General features: G+C 33.4%; 1 protein-coding gene across 5 annotated transcripts in view; it reads right to left on the reverse strand.

Annotated features, from left to right (window-relative positions):
* NIPBL (NIPBL, cohesin loading factor) overlaps positions 1-18108 on the reverse strand; it is a 198557-nt gene that overhangs the window by 49646 nt on the left and 130803 nt on the right. For all 5 annotated transcript variants that reach the window (XM_018065528.1, XM_018065530.1, XM_018065532.1 and 2 more), the window contains 11 exons: positions 17523-17705; positions 12716-12913; positions 12416-12487; positions 12230-12319; positions 10533-10636; positions 7467-7553; positions 4873-5104; positions 3881-4032; positions 3236-3316; positions 2690-2790; positions 1186-1324 (listed from right to left, as the gene is read on the reverse strand). In XM_018065528.1, coding sequence (XP_017921017.1) covers positions 1186-1324; positions 2690-2790; positions 3236-3316; positions 3881-4032; positions 4873-5104; positions 7467-7553; positions 10533-10636; positions 12230-12319; positions 12416-12487; positions 12716-12913; positions 17523-17705 — 1439 coding nt within the window. The remainder of the gene's footprint in view (positions 1-1185; positions 1325-2689; positions 2791-3235; positions 3317-3880; positions 4033-4872; positions 5105-7466; positions 7554-10532; positions 10637-12229; positions 12320-12415; positions 12488-12715; positions 12914-17522; positions 17706-18108) is intronic.

Consider the following 18108-nt stretch of genomic DNA (forward strand, 5'->3'; position numbering starts at 1 on the left):
GAAAAATGCAAAATGAAACATTGTATTATTTTACACTAACCAGACTAGGCAAAAATCAAAAAGTATGAATGTAAACTAGAAAATCACTTTAGAGCAAACTGACCAGTTTCATTAAGTTAAAAGTGTATGTAAATTATAATTTAATATTCTACTTCTGAGTATACCTAGAGAAACTTATGCTTCAAGTTGTGTGTCACATATGATGTATTTAACCCAAGTCAAAAAGAATCTAGCATTAGCTACAAGTATTAAAGACAATGGCATGTAAAAAAATTTGCTGTAAATGTCATATCATTTATGTAAATTAAAACTTTATCAAATATGCAGATAAATAAATAAATAAAAGAAGATAAACATTCACAATGGTAAGGAAAGACTGTGAAAAGAGAATGAGATTAGGAGAAGTGGAGAATAGGGACCTCAACCTTTTTGATATTTGTTTCATACTTTGCACCTTTCTGATTATAATAAAGAAATAAAATTAAACCTCTTTTGAACTTTTTGGAGGTAAAACTATAGAACCTGGAAAAATGTTAAGTGTTGATGGGTAAAAGCTACAAAACCAAAAGCAAATCATAGCTGTAAGTTACTCAAATTGTTGTTGTTTAGTCTCTAAGTTGTATCTGACCCTTTTACAACCCCATGGACTGTAGCCTGCCAGGCTCCTCTGTCCATGGGATTTCGCAAGCAAGAATACTGAGTGGGTTTCCATTTCCTTCTCTAAGGGATCTTCTGAACTCAAGAATTGGCAGGTGAATTTTCTACTGTTGAGCCACCAGGGGAGCCCCCAAGTTACTCAATAGAGAAGGCATAAATTCATTTTCAGCATGAATTAAACATTAATTACATTAAATTTTTTTGTTACATGTGACTATAGATACTGCATACTATAATACTCATTTTCAAATTCAGTATCTCACTTGAACTTTACAACTTGTAATGGGCTTGTTAGGTATTATCATTCCCATCTTATAAAGAAACAAGATTAAAACCAATTTATACATTTCATGAATGGTGGATACTAGAACTCAAGTCTCCTAAAATTTAGTCTAATGCTTGACAAGGATCTGAAAGCCCAGTCAAGAAAACCTAATTAACACCTTCAGTTTTATAAGAATGGCAGAGAATACAGGTACTTCTTCCTACAAAAGCAAACAGTTCTAAAACTTACAAATGATTCCTTACTTTTTTATTTGAGTCCTCTTCTGAATTAGAGTCCTTCTCTGATGATGGTAAGTGTACTACACACTGAATTAGTTGTAAAACCAGTGCTGTAACCATCTGAATATACATAGGCTCTCCATCCATATCACTACTATTTAACCTTTAATGGAGAAGAAAATATTTCAATCATACAGCATATGAAGAGAATTTCATTTTACATGTTATTTATGATCTGCAAGTTTCAGGATGCTTTCTTTACCAAAATTTCTAGGCATTATCCTTAGTGCTTGTAACAGTGACCTTAAGTTAATTATTTTGGGAAAGTTAGAAATAATACCAACTAAATGTCTATGTGTAGATCATTAAAATAGTCACAAAAAAATGCAGTATATAAAATTCTATACTTTATATGTACTGCAGATTGAAAACTGTAATGTAAAACATCAAATATTTTTCAAAGTGATTTTAAAATGACAAGTCTTCAGGATTTCACAATGCCGAGGCATTCTGATATTTCTTTTCTTATTAAAATCTGCTCCATAGTCAGTTCTTGATCATACATTAAGAGTATGAGGTCTGTGACATAGAATGTAAAAAACCAGATTTTAAATCTTTCTGTTTAAAAGAGTATTCCTTTATACACTGATAGCTTTTCTTCAGGTTTTAGTAGACAATAGATGTTTAGCAATACACAAGTGGTCCAAAAAAAGTAAGATAAAAATAATTATTTTATAGAAGACAACCTTCAAAGCAATCTAAATATAACCCTATATGCTAGGGTTATATTTAATCACCCATGAATATTATGATAGTCATGGAAATTATGATGATGATCTATGCCAGCAAAGGCAATACTGCTAACAAGAGTGGATAACATTTCTTAATCTGTGCTTAGTGATTTAAAGTCATGTCTATTGTCTATATTGTCATTAGAGCAATTTTTCAGCTCTCTTAAAAAAATATTATATAATGACTTACTACTGTATAAAGGATTAAGTTCAAGTTTCTAAATAAGGCTTGTAAAATCCCTGAACTGTCTCTGATGCTTTGGAGCCGTATTTCCTACTGCTCTTCTCACAGACCAATGGTTCTTAAACAGGGATGACTCTGCCCTTCAGGGGACCTTTGCCCGTGTCTAGTGAAAATTTTGGTGATCATAAATGGAAAGGGTACATTTCTTTTGGTTATCTAGTAGGTAGGGGCCAAGGATGCTGCTAAGCATCTTACGATGAACAGGCCAGCACTCCAAACAAAGTACTATCTGGCTCAAAATGTCAATTATGCCAAGACTGAAATTCCCTGCCAAAGATTTTTACACTTGACAATCACTGACCCTGTAAGTCCCTCAAGAGTGTATTGTTATTTCACACATTTAAGCTATTCTTCATGCTGTTCTGACACAGAACTGCCTTTCTTTCATTCGAAGATTAAAACAAAAATCAGAAATGATAAAGAATAAATATATGATGGCTACAATATAATACAGTTCTTCATCATAAACTTGGTGTTTGCTATAGTTAGTTACCTGAAGTTCCTTAAGCTCCTCTTGCTGGTAGGTAATCTTGCAAGTGAAGTAAAAATTTCTTCCAAAATTAACTGCCTATGTTTTTCATATCTTGAGAATACCTATTTAGCAATTATAAGATTTCAACTTAAGTTATAATTATTTGAAAACAAACAAAAATGATACTATACTATGTGATAAAATTCTAATCTGCCATTTAGAATGAAAATGTTTTCAACATCTTCAACAGTAATGACTTAATTTGCTCAACTTTTTTATCATTAATTGTAACATTCTTATAGAAGTCATAGTATACTAGTTTCATGTAGAGGAATATGATATCTTGGGTATGGAAAGTAAGACAAGATTTAAATGACTTTAAATAATTGACTGTATTAAGAAATTATTAAATATTTTTAAATACTTAGAAGTGTTTAAAATCTAAGGCGTACTAAAATAGCCCTCATGGAAAACTCAAATCTGCATTAGTTTTTGCAAATTTGTATTGAATGATATCAATATTATTTTTGGGGGGGATAACTAAAAATGTGTACTGATCATACTTACTGCAGTGACTAATTTAATGGCACACAATTGTAGTTCACTGACATTTTCCACAAAAAATGGTGTTATTCCCATTGAAGATACCTGCACAGACACAGAGAGTAACGATAATACACATCTGTAATAGATTTCAGTAACATTCTACATTACTAAGTCCCAAAACACTAAAAAACTTACTGAAAAACAATGAGAGCATTTTCTTTTCCCTCATCAATTGGCACCTAGTTTTTCCTTTGTCCCTTTCATCTTCAAGAAAATTAGTACATACCTTCCTTCCCAGATGCCATTCCTCTAATTACCAACTTTTAGACTGATAAATGTCACAGAAATGCAAAAAACAAAATATAATTCACTATTCTGGAAGAAAATATCCAAACATATTTTAAAGGAAATGATCATATAACTTTCAAATAATTTAGATTTTAGGATTTACACTACATTTACCTTTCTTCTGCCCCAAGTGCTTCTTTTTTAAACTTCCCTAGACTTTTACTTCTTCCATTTAGATATAATATACTCAGAATAGAAAAAAATTAACATAGTGCTGGTATTATTATTGAGTGTTCAAGGTTAAACTGAATCCAATTAGGTCCTTTATACTTGAATTATTTGGTCTAGAAATATGGAAAATGCTTGAAAAAAACTTACCTGAAGGATTGTTGTGTCTGTTAGAAGTTGTATTTCTAGTAGTTCTGATAAGCTGCTAACAATGTCACAAACTTTATTATAAAGCATTACTATTACTCTCTGCTTATGGGTAGAACATTTAGCCCGTTTTGCCTTTGAACTTAATAAGCCTCCTAAAATAAATATAGAAAAAAAAAATACAAGGCTTTTGTCAACTTTTAAAAATGTCTACTAGCAATGAAACTGCTTCCTGAATTAAAAGAACGCATTTTTTTTTCTTCCCTATATAAAAATATATCTTGGCAAAAAAAGCTATTTATTTATTGAAGAGAAAATTATTCTCAAGGGAATACTAAGAAAGTCACCATTGTTAGAACAGATTTTCAATGGCTATTAAATTCTTGTATCTTAAATATAAATTTATTTCTTATTTTTCTTTTCCATTGACTGGAGCCGGATAGTAAGATTATATTCCCCTTAAATCAACTTGCAATAATTAAATAATTAATAGATAATTAACTTAGATATTCATGATTCAAGTTTGCCCTCCTCTCTTCAAATGTAAACATGTTAATATACTTGACTCATTTATAAAGATTATCAGTAAGAGGAAGAATATACATTTTTAAATTATTTTTTATTGAAGGATAACTGCTAAGAATATACATTTTTAATCAACCCATTTTGTAGATAATATTTTAGGCAAAATTAGGGTGAAGTGCCAAATGGAACCAGAAGTGAATATTAACATTATCTAAGATTGCCAGACCAGTAAAATTACTTGTTATTATATGTAAACAATTGCTAAAGAAATTATAACTGAACAAGTACCAGACTGAAAAAGTTCTATATTCCAGTCAAATGAAGGGCAGTGTTTATTACAATTTTATAATCTAGTAATTTTGGTACCATTTGAAGTCACTGCATTCTGACCCATCCAACATGGCAAAATTATATTACAGGTAATTTTGATATTAAACTATAAAATTATCAGTATAAAAGGGCAAACCAACCTCCATGAGGATCTAATCTGTAAACAGGATCATACTGAGGATAAAGTGTATTCTGCAAATGAAATTTAGTGTATTGTATAACTCTTTCGATTACATCCTCAATATATACAGCTTTTGGCATGTTAGGGGATGTCATGATGTTTATAGTTGTAAGACAGGCATCTGCTGATTTTGTCACTCTCTCCATAATAAGGTCTCTCCATAACCTTTCTTCTTCTTCGGTATCATTATTCTGTAAAACAGCACATTGTTAATGAAATGGAAATAAACACATTTATAGGTTAAAATATTTTTTAAAGATTATAATATATTTGACCTTCACTGCAAAACTCTGTGTCGGGAAGATTCCCTAGAGTAGGAAATGGCAACCCACTTAAATATTCTTGCCTGGAAAATGCCATGGGGTTGCAGACTCGGACATAACCGAGTGACTGAGCATGCACAGTGGAAAACTTGCTAAGAGTTTTGATGTGGGTCTATTTAAAGAATATCAGGAATGAAGTACAAATACTTAGGTATGATTTTTGTGTTAATGTTTTGAAACATAATGTACTCTTACTTTCTAATTTCACCATTAGGTGACATTCCAATAACAAAGTTTTAGTTATGTTTATCTTCTGGGATAGACTTATTTTAAAAGTAAGTAAAATGTTACTGACTCAATCATTTCTAATACCTATTTTTCAACAACACTGTATTTTTGAAACTGAGATTAAAAAGTGATGATTACGCAGACTACTGAAAACATAGTTTATTTTCTAAAATAGATAATTCAACAACTGATAGACTACGTTTTAATTTATACATCAGCAATATGCATTACAATTGGGAAAAAGTAACTTTAATCTTACTTTTAAAGTGCAAATCCTTCTATCACATCCTGAGTTATAAGATATCGACTTTATATTCTAGGAATATTTTAATATGCATGCTATTGAAAGCTTATAACAGTGAGAAGAGGAATGAATAAAAGCATAATATATGTAAAGCAGAGCAGGGCTTTATACTAAGGCCAAAAAAACTCCACATCTCTAGCTTTCTTTCATTTTACTACTTATATATCCACGAAAAAAAGTAACCATAAAATATCTTTTCTTTGATATTGAAACTGTTATTTGGAATAGTCAGTTAGGGAGGTTCATCACTCATGTCAAACATTAAGGGTTAAAAGCAACACACTAAAAAGTGCTAAGGTTTTCAGGAATAAACACAATTTCATTAAAAGCGACTCAGCAAGTTCTCCAGAACTTTGAACTCTAGATTCTTGCTATTTACCACAGTTTCTTGCTAAAGTATTAAACACACACACACACACACACACACACACACACACACACCCCTTGTAAGACTAAAGATGTAGTATTGGGTTAGCCCAAAAGTTCGTTTGGGTTTTTGTAATATCGTATGGGAAAACCTGAACAAACTTTTTGGCCAACCAATATACTGTCACTATAGTTTCTCTAATCCCTTAGGTTTATGTGATTCAAAAGTTATTAAAAGGGCATTGGAAAAATATGGATATATTTAACAAAGCACAGAAATACCACCTGAGATTACTTTTCTAAATTCCATGTAAATCACTTAGCACTCCTGTGCCTTCTGAAAACATCAAGAACACTTCCTTTCTTGATATAATCAAGATATATCAAGAGATTTATTTCGAGATATAATCCAGATCATGTGCTAAACATATATACTATGTATACATGAGAATGAAGTGTTATCAATAATACTTGCTACCAGTTCTTCTTGCTAGATGAAAATTGGACCTTTTTCTGTTTCAAAATTTTCTACACTACTTTTATTATCAGTCATTTAAAAATAAATTTCATTCACTAAAAATATTCCCAAATTCTTATCTCTTACATTAAATTCCTATAAGCATTAGTGTTGGAATTTATTAATTGTTAAAGAGACACCAGGATCAATTCAAATGCACATACAGTGTTGAAAGTCTGCTATGAAGGTTAGGAAGGCAGACCCTGATTATATAAACCATTATTATACCATGTTGCTACCGCTTTTGATAAAGCACACTAAAATGTAATGACAGCTGCAGTTAACATTTATTGAGAACTTACAAGGTACCAGACACTGTTAAGCAGGTTACATGAATTAATTGAGGAAACATCCTTTCAACAAACATTTGAGCTAGATATAAAATATAATACATAAGGATCAACATTTTAGGATACATTAAGAAATTACCATATGGTTTCCAACTATTTAGTTCTCCAGGGAAGGTCAAGAAAAAGAATTACTTCCTACCAACATTTTATAAATGAAAAGACATTTTAAAGACTCATCCACTTACAAAAGGAAAAGCATAATGTAAGATTAAAGAATGATCCTTTGAATTGAATGAATTTACATCTGTCACCATATTTATATCAAAGCTGTCAACTGATAATGTGTAACATTAATTTTAAACTACTAAGAATCGAATTCTAACTGCAAGGCTAAATGTGAATTAGTAAACAGTAGCAACAAGTTCAAATTAATAAATTTTGGAATTTTCCCTATAAATCAAAGTTGCTTATGAAAAACTGTATAATTTAATAGAGTAAAATTAACAGTACAGATCTTAAACTTACATGATTTAACAAAGTAGAGAGCTTTGACCCATCTTGAATATTCTTTTCCAAGATATTTAGGACTTTCACAGTTTTGTCAGTGGAAAGCTAAACAGAAGCAAAAATTATTTCATCAATCATTGGTAAACATAATAAATTATTCAAGAAATATTCTGTACAATTATACCCCTTAGTTTATGGATTATATAGCATTAACACTCGCTCAAAGAGTAGAAAATTTTCTCACTTAGCTCCTCCACTCAGATCTGAATTACATAGAGAATTACTTATTTATTTTTGAAAGAACAGCAAACGGAATGGGCATATATGTATGTTTCTAACACAAATCCTACCATATAGCTAGTTAAGACTGAATTTGTTCTGGCCCTCTGCTCTGTGAAAATGACACTGACATGCATATGATTACAGAGGCACCCACACATACTCTCTCTAAATATTTCATCTGTTGATTTTTTATTTTTAAAAACACCTATTTAATTTCTTACAAATAATGTTTTCTGTATTAAAAAAATTAATAGTCATTGTAGAGGTTCTACCAGGAAGCAACTATTACCCATTCCTTTGACTAAGTCTCCCTATCATGTAGCTAGGACTCTCAATGGAATCAGTCGGAAAAGTAATATGGGAGGATCAACAGAGTAAGTGACATCAGGTATATTTTCTTTATTTATATATTGGTGTTGGAGAAGGAAATGGCAACCCACTCCAGTACTCTTGCGTGAAGAATCCCATGGATGGAGGAACCTGATAGGCTACAGTCCATGGGGTTGCAGAGTCAGACATGACTGAGCGACTTCACTTTACATACTGGTGTATAGAAAAAATTTCCCCCAAATATATTGTTTTAGATAATTTCACAATAGATTAAACCACTGAAACTTTTGGTACATTATCCATGCTTTGAAAATACTCAGTAAATGGACTTTTTTGAAATAGCTAGCTAATAGAACACTAGCTAATAGAAACATTATATATATTTTGGAAATAGAAACACTATAGAACTTATGACATAAAACCTAAAGGGGGCATTGGCACTTCGGAAAACTGATGCCATATTTGCATATACAAAATAAATCCATATATTCCTCACTGCGCACAGTAATATCAATGTGAACCAATAGTACATTAATTCTTGGGTAATCATGTGAAACGTCTGTATAGCTTTAAAATTCTAACTCATGAAACTTCTGACCCTGTCAGTGGGAATGTGAATTGGTGCTGCCACTATGGAAAACCAGTATAGAGGGTTCTTTAAAAAGTTACAACCAATCTGTCATAATCAAGTGATTCCACCTCTAGGTACATATCTGAAGAAAACAAAAGCACTAACTTCATAAGATATATGCATTCCCATTTTTACTGTAGCAATATTTATAATAGTCAAGACATGGAAGCAACAAACGTGTCCATTCACAGATGAATAGATAAAGAAAATGTGGTATGTGTGTGTGTGTGTATTTAGCCATGAAAAGAAGGAAATCTTGTCATCTGCAACAGTATGCATGGACCTTGATGGCATGAGTCTAACAGAAATAAGTCAGACAGAGAAAAACAAATGCCATATGATCTCACCTGTATATGGAATCTTAAGAAAAAAAGACTTTACAAATACAAGGAACAGGTTGGTGGTTGCTAAAGGTGTGAAGTGGGGGTGGGTAAAGTAGATGAAGGTGGTCAAAAGGTAAAAATTTCCAGTTATAAGTCAGTCCTGGGAATGTAATGCAAGGCATGATGAATATAGGTAACAATACTATGGTTTATGTCTGCAAGTTGTCAAGAGAATAGAACTTAAAGCGCTCATAAAAAAAAAAAAAGCAACTGTAACTGTGTGTGGCCATGATGTTAACTAGATTTACTTTGTATCCTTTTCCAATACACACAAATATTGAATTGTTACACTGAACTCCTGAAACTAATATAAATGAATACAAATGAATAAGTGATTATATTTTAACTTTGGAGAGAATATTAAAATATTTCCCAGTTTACTTTAAAACTAAATAAATAAGTTTAATTTTTGAGAAAACAAATTCTTCAGATAAATATAATCTTTCATTAAATCTTTTACTATGCTTGGAGAACAAATCATTATCTTTACATTACAGACTAAGAGTAGAAAATTTTGTAAAAGAGGAGGCTGATTAAGAGGGAAGAGGATTTTTTGGACTGTATTTGCACAGTAAGCATGCCGTAGTTTAGGAGGTGACTGCTGGATCATAAAGATTATGGGAAGCTAATCGTTGATGTTGTCACTACTGTTTGAAGTATTATTAAGGAAAAAAATTTCTGTTATTCCATTAGTGCAATGAGACTACTTGGCAACAGACAGCTCATAGGAAAGACAACCCACAGAAATTATTATGAAGCCTACAACAACGAGATTCTGTACTTATTAACAATTAATGTGTTAACAGACACAGAGAATACATTTGTGGTTGCCACGGGGGAGAGGTGGTAGGGGAAGGAAGGATTAGGAGTTTGGGATTGTCAGATGCAAGCTATTAATGTAGGACGTATAAGAACAAGGTATAATACCAGGAACCATTTTCAATATCCTGTGATAAACTATAATGGAAAAGAATGTTTACAGATGTATAACTGAATCACTCTGTTGTATAGCAGAAAGTAACACAACATTGTAAATCAACTATACTTTAATAAAATAAACCAAAAACCCCCCCAACAATTACTGTCTTAAAACCATGGCTTAACTCTTTCAATCAATGTAAATGACTAAAAGGAAATGTCAAAGAAAAATTTAGTGTATTTCTGCATTTAAACACTTTAAATATTTGGGACAATGAAAAAATAAACAGTGACAAAAAATCCAGGACTGTGTCACTTTGAATGCAAAATATGATTTTTCTTTAGAATAATTTGCAGAATATGCCTTTGATTCAAGCCTTGTCATTTTTTAAAGAAATAATTGTCAGATTCTCAGAAAGAAACAATGAATTGTCTTTTCATCATTACTTACTTTATATAAACTTTGCAATTTACCTTTAAAACTTTAATTTCAAACATGAGATAGTAAGTAAATTTATAAATTTTACTTTAGTGAGATACCTTATCCATTATACCCATTGCTTTAATTTTAGCAGATTCACTGCCAAGTTCATTAAGCTGATGTTTTCCTAAGAGCAGTTCCTGAGGAATTTCATCATCATCACCTGAAAAACCAATTCAAACATACATAGTTTAGGTAAAACAAATAGCTCAAAAATAGTTAGCTTTAGTTAATAAAATTTCTGCATATATACAAATAGACGTAAACAAACAAAAATAATATCCTAGGAGGCCTCTGTAAACCTCAAGCAAACCTTGAATAAAAGAGGACAAAGATTACAATTAGACTTCTGACTAAGATGGGAAGAGGAGATATATATCTTATGTTTACTACTTTATGACCCTTCTCAAGCAAACTTTCTGCCCCAGCAGGCTGACCTGTATGGACTACATCAACAGTCTCCCATGCCCTCTGGCTTCTGTTTGGGTTCAGCCAGTGGGATGCCCTGTCAGAAGATCAAAGAGAAGGAGAGTGAGGTCAGGGTGTTTATATTCCTGACTCCTTCCTTGCAAGGTCTCCTCAAGCTGCTCATGCCCTCTGACCAAAAGAACACTTGTTTTTACAAGGCAACCTATTCTAAAACTTTTTCTTTTCCTATTGACTGAGTTCTATTGACTTCTCTTTACCCTTGTTCCTTTGGGGACAGGGGTGGTTAACAGTTCTAAGACTGTTAACTTTGGGTTTCCCCTCTATTCTGCCCCTATCTTTGTAATCTTGGTCTCTTTGTAAGTAACTACTCAAATTATCTTAATTTGAGAATGTCATATGACTTCTTGTTGGGATCTTAAGTGACATGGAAGACAGTTTTCCAGCACACAATTCTAAAGTTTTAGAAATGATGAAGTGGATATTCTAAGTTATCAGGGAAAGCATTAATGATACTTATACAAGTAACTGTCACAAAAACAAATACTTTTAAAATAAAGGTAATATACCTTTTAATGCATTTTTAAACAGATGTACTCATACTAGAATTACTGTACTCCATCTAGTTTTTGTATAAATTAGGCACTAGTGTTTGTATCTACTGAAAGTGGCATAAAATTGTTGAGAGCAGCTCTAAACAATGTAAGCAGCTTTAAAAAAAAATAAACCTCACATTTTTTACATCTGTAGGTATGACCCATGTATATTATTATAAATGTAACACATTACATTAACCCTATGTATTCTAATTGCTTTACAATTTTGTTTCCCATATTGGATACAGAATATGTACGTAATACATACGTAAAGCCTGGGGCTGGGGTATTTATGTTTGCATCTCTAGCACTTAACATACTACTAGTGACAAGCAGTAATTATTCAATAAATATTGTCTTTTAGAATAAATTAAGCAGGTTCTCATTTCTGCATCTTTTATTAGTACCCTTCTTCTCTAGGGCCTACTCAAGTTTCATCTGCATAAAGGCTTCCCTAATTATTCTAATTTACTATGGTAGCTGTACTCTCAGGACTCTTAAAACACTATCAGTACTAAACTAATTTAACATTTGAATTTTATACCAACATTTTCAGTTACTTGGTAACACAGACTAGATTTGATGCCACACTAGGTTTCAATTTCTTAAGAGCACAGATCATCCCTCTGAATCTACTAGAATAACTGGCAGAAAGCTTAACAAACAGGTAAATAAATATATTTTAAATTGAGTTTATATTTAGAGGTAAATAAATATATTTTAAATGATTTTACCAAATGCAGTAAAATCCATATCTTCTAAGTTATCCAAAATATTCTCTATTGAGGCTGTGAATCTCTTAAAAGTTGAAGAATCCATCATTTCTGCAAAGGAAGAAAAAAATCCAAAACTTAATCTTCCACATTCCAAGTAGAAAACCGAAATTGATGACTATGAATAAAGACAAACTAAAATGTTACCTTCGGGTGTTAGTTTTGGTTCATAAGCTTTCCGCTTCTTCTGTTTTTCTTTTTTCTTCATTTTTCTAGCGACTAAATGAACAAAAAGAAATACTGAAATGCAGTAATAACAACCTAAAATACTTCTATGTCTACTTTCTTCCTGAACATTAATTAAAAACTTGAACAATAATCACTGCTAATACAAATTTTTGTCTTGATTAAAAATTAGCTCATAAAAAGGTATAAAAATTCTTCAAAGTTAAGACCTTAAGTTTAACATCAGCTTATGTAAGAAATCCATTGACACTGATGAATTACCCTCACTAAGGCTGGGAGGAGGAGAATAATCTTCCATGTCAGAATCTGATGGGCTTCGGTTTCGATAACGACCACCACCTGAACTCCTTCTTCCTTCATGAGAGTGGCCACTTCTCCTATGATCCCCAGAGCTTCTTCTGTCACGCTCTTCATATTCCCAAGCTTTATCATCATCTTTTTTATGTCGTTTCCTAGAGGCTAGAAGCAAATCCCCATGACAAATAATTTACCTCACTTAAAAGACTATTAAAACTTGTACTTTAAAAATGAACCACATTGGGCGGCGGGCGGGGGGGCGGGGTGCAATCTTCATTTGCGTGAGACTAGGAAATTCTGAGTCATTCTGATTAGCCAGAAATATAAATTATGGTACAGAAATGGTATCACTTATTTTAGCATTTATCTAGATTTAGAAAATTTTACATGAACTTGGTTTGCTAATGAATATAGATAGGAATATTCTGGGAATTAAATCACACTGCTCATTTTAAAGAGATATTTGGTGAATCAATAATATCTAAAACTCAGGATTAATTAAGGCATGTAAAACAAACTTTATCTAGAATTGGATAAAAACCAGAAACACTTTAAAACATTTGGATTGCTGGTGGGAAGTGGGGTTTGGAGGAAAAGTAAACTTTTGAGCAACTGTTACAGAATGTGGGTAACCACGTATACTATCAATTAACAGCCAAGTTAAGCCCACAACATAGCTATAAATTCAACAGAATTGATAACCTAACATCACGAGCTACCAATACAAAGACAGAATACACCTGTATAGTTGTAAATACCCACACACTGAATTCAGTTCTCCAACAATATACTTGCTTAAACCCAAAAAGATAGCTTTTAAGTTTATGCATGCTAGATAAGCATATTTATGTATGTTACCTTCAATCCCTTCCCCATCCTTCCAGAGGTATAAGCATTCTGCTAAAATCACCAATACTGACAGGAGCCTCTAGGCAGAACTGGCAAACAGATTTCATCTGACACATCAACTCTGATCAACCGGTAGTAGCTGCCCAGAGCATAATGTTGAGAATAATTCTGAGCCCTGAGACAAAGCACCATATTTCAGCAAGAAAGACTGATTAAAAATGTCTGTCCAGAGAGACTCGGAAGGAATACAAGTGAAAAATATTTAGCACATCTGTTCTAGGATATAACAATACCAAGTTAAAACCAGGATAGAGAACTGATGTGTTCTACATCCTGTGATCATACACTGGTTGTTGAAGTGACCACATGTTGCTGACAGTGAATTACTTTCTAGTCTGTGGTACTGAACCTGACTCCTTTGCTTATCTTGTGACTTACTTCTATTTTAAATCCTTAACTATCACCAATACCTAAGTTCTTCACAAGAAACTGTTGCTTGAGTCCCCAGTCCTCTAGTGCTAAGTCACTTCAGTCATGTCTGACTCTGTGCAACCCCATAGACGGCAGCCCACCAGGCTCCCCAGTCCCTGGGATTCTCCAGGCAAGAACACTGGAGTGGGTTGCCATTTCCACCTCCAATGCATTAAAGTGAAAAGTGAAAGTGAAGTCGCTCAGTAGTGTCCGACCCTCAGCGACCCCATGGACTGCAGCCTTCCAGGCTCCTCCATCCATGGGATTTTCCAGGCAAAAGTACTGGAGTGGGGTGCCACTGCCTTCTCCACCCTAGTCCTCTACTTGGCTAATATTTAAGGATGCCAATCTTTGGTTCATGTACTCTATCTACAGCTGTGCTAATGTCTTATGTGTGGATAAGCAATGTCTATGCATGCTCAGTTACTTCAAGTTGTGTCCAACTCTTTGTGTCCCCATGGATTATAGCCCACCAGGCTCCTCTGTCCATGGGATTCTCCAGGCAAGAATACTGGAGTGGGTTGCTGTGCTCTTCTCCAGGGGATGCTCCCGACCCAGGGATCGAACCCGTGTCTCTTACATCTCCTGTACTGGCAGGAGAGTTTTTTACCACTAGTGCCACCTGGGAAGTCTTTTGCTTATGTATAGCATTCACTAAATATTGACTGAAATACTTACTTTGAAGAATGATAATTAACAACCTAGTTCATTCAGAAAGTAGTATTCTTTGATCTCAAATATGACTTAACAGTTTTTATTTAATTTCATAAGAATCTATTTCAAGCCTTCAATTCTATGAGTAGGAAATGCTTGAAAAACTTTATAGTTGGAAAGTAGATATATTATGCTGAAAGACAGGGAAGCCTGGTATGAAGCAGTCCATGGGATCACAAAGAGATGGACATGACTGAGTAACTAGACAACAACAATAATATGCTATATTGGTGGTAATTTTTATAGCTCTTGGAAATTTCTGTTTCATATCCATTAAACTAATCAAGTTGGAAAAAACAGAATGGCAAATTAAAAGGAAAAAATTCAACTTCTATGAAACAGTGTATATAGAAACAAGGTTCTATCAAGACCCCGATTTATTATGATTAATCTGTCCGTTCTTATATCATTTGTTATCTTGGAAAAAGTATGGGAAGAACCCAACAGAACTCAATCGGGTGTGTAAAATACGTTTTCCACACTCCCTTTCTAAATTTCACCTATGTGCCCCTTTAGCATCTTAGATCTCCCCTCCTTCCCCTGCAACCGAGTGACTTTATAATTGTACATGACTATCCATATCTGTGTGGCCCAACTTTTAAAGTTAACCCTTAATAGTTCCCCTTATCTTTCAACAAAACTATTTCCTTAGTTTTAGAAAACCAATTTGAACTGCAATAAAATTTTGTTTCGTAAACATCTCTCTCCCTCAAAGCAGCATAATGCTTGTCACTTATGTTCTCATAATAGTTTCACATCTTGTAAAGTACCCCCATTTTACTAATTTTTTGCTATGGTATAATGACAATTATGACAGCTAAGAATTGGAATTCTTTCATCAGTCAAATCAGTGGCCAGAGTCAACTTTTCTAGTTACTTGTACAGAAATAAACCCCCAAAACCAGGAAGCTATTCTAAGATCTCCTGAAAAACCCAGAGACACTCCCCTTTTCCCAAGCAGAAGTTGAAGCTCAGGTTCCCTAACTAATATCAGCTTTCAATATCCTCAGACATATTTATGAGGTCCATGGCTTTTAAGATGAAATTATGTACTCCCATGAGACACCATCTCTCATCATAGAAAGCAAAGAAGAGAACAGAGGCTGCAATGACAACAAACATGGGGCATGTGAAGCTCTCTCTTCTGTTTTCCATTTGATGGGCTTTTCTGATTATGCCACCCTTTTTACTTGACTGTGAGGTAGCTTCAGAATTCTCATCAGCTTAGCAATGCAGGCAGCCACTCTCAATTAACTGGAGTTGAAGTGTGACTTGAAATCAGTCTGCAATTAAGGAACTCTTTAGTTATTCCCTTTAGAAATGGATGGGGTATTAGGGGAAGAGAGGGAGAGGTATGTATATAAAGGGCAGTGAGTTTCTGGGCCACCAGATCGCCTTTCTCCTCTCCCTTTCCAGACCATATGTTCCCATATAAACAAAATATTTAATTATAATAAAAACGTATTAGCTTTAGCCATTGAAATATACTGCATATAAATACATCTCATTATAATACAATAACAATTATACATATAATTGTCAGGTTAATTTTGCTGTATTTTATTTCAATTTTAAAACTGTATTCAGAGTTGTTCAGTATTCATTGTCTACTGTTCATAGCTCAAGAACTCACAATATTGAGAAGATCAGAGTAAATGAACATTGATCAAAAACTTTGTGGAGGTGAAGGGCTTCCATCAACAATAATACATTTTAAAATGGCAGCATGCATCTGTCCTTCCTGCCCTTGCTTGTCACACCTCAATCTACAGATACTAGGTGGAAAAGGTAGAACACACTGGTGGTCTTCCCACTTCTTTTGGTCATAATGACTAAGTCAGTTGGCACACAAGTGAAGATCTCCCATAGTCTGTTTCCACTGAATGCCGTTTAAGTCAAACAAGGTTGCTGACCCCTCTTGGCTAGGCTCAATTCTCTTGCTCCAGTAGAAGGAAGATAGGGATAAAAGAGAAGAACTTTTTCAGTGGACCAGTAGGAAGACAGGCGAGGTATAGCAAGTCTAGTGCAAAGACAGGTGATCACAGTGTTGTAGAGAGGTAGCTGTGTAGTGAAGAAGCCAGCTCTGGAAAACAGTGAAACAAGGGAGGAATTCCAGGACACAGCTGGGCAAAAAGGAGAAGCCAGGTCCAAACCACACAGATAACTGGCAATGTGGCTAATCCATTCATAATTTAGTGATAGTATGGTTTAAAATATTTCTTCATCTGGCTATCTCCTACGTGTCCTTCAAGACTCTAGTGTCACCTCTTCCAGTAAGCGCGCTCTGAACCCCAGTATAATTTTGATGCCAATCCAATTAATCCAATGTGCTCCCACAGCACCCTGGATTTACTATTATCATTGCTGTACTCCTCACTGTACTTCAACTATTTACATATTTCCCCCATTAGACTGAAGATTCTTCAAAGATGGGGTCACATACTTGCTATATTTTTATTCTCACTGCCTAAGATATAGTGGGAGCTCAATAAATGTTTGCTAAATGCATACAGAAACATACCTGTGTTATCTGACACTAATTATAACTCATTAAAAAATTTTTTTCTTGGTGCCAACTGATCTCATCTTTCACACATATTTTAAGTATAAAGTAAAAACTTGCTATACTATTTATTAAGATCACTGTTCTCTTGCTAACCCAAAAAATTATAAATGAAACAAATACATCAATCTGCTTTTTAATTCTAAAGTAATAATAAACTTATTTGATACTTACATTCAAAAGTTTCATCACTATCATTATCTTCATCTGAACTGATTTCAGCATATTTTGGTTTTTCATTAACTGTGCTACGCTTGCGTTTATTCATTTTCACACGTTCACAAAGTGGCATGGTGGATTCAATTTCTGCCAGGAGTTCGGGGGGTAATTCTTTTAACACTGATTGATCTATACTGCCTATTAATAAAAGGTAAGAAAAAACATAAATCTGAAGATAAAAGGGAAATTTTAACTGTTAAAACACAAAATAAAATATTATGTAAGTTTTCTAAGTTACACTTGTATTTTAATAAAACACATCCATATTTATAACTAGTCTTAACCCTAAATTGATAATGCAGTTTTTATACATATTATCATCATAAACAACTTTTAAAACAGATACTTGCTATCATAGCAATAGAGGGTAGTTATATTACCAATTTTTGATATAATTAGTACCTTCATTTGTTTGCATTGACTGAGACCCACTTGCATTTTCAGGTGTATCTGTAGTAGGGTGTATACCTCACATTCTTGGTAGCACTCAAATTTGTTTTAGAGTTCTGGAGCAGTTAGTTTGAAAGTAATTACATCCCTC

This window comes from Capra hircus, chromosome 20, assembly GCF_001704415.2.
Source record: "Capra hircus breed San Clemente chromosome 20, ASM170441v1, whole genome shotgun sequence".
Taxonomy (NCBI): domain Eukaryota; kingdom Metazoa; phylum Chordata; class Mammalia; order Artiodactyla; family Bovidae; genus Capra; species Capra hircus.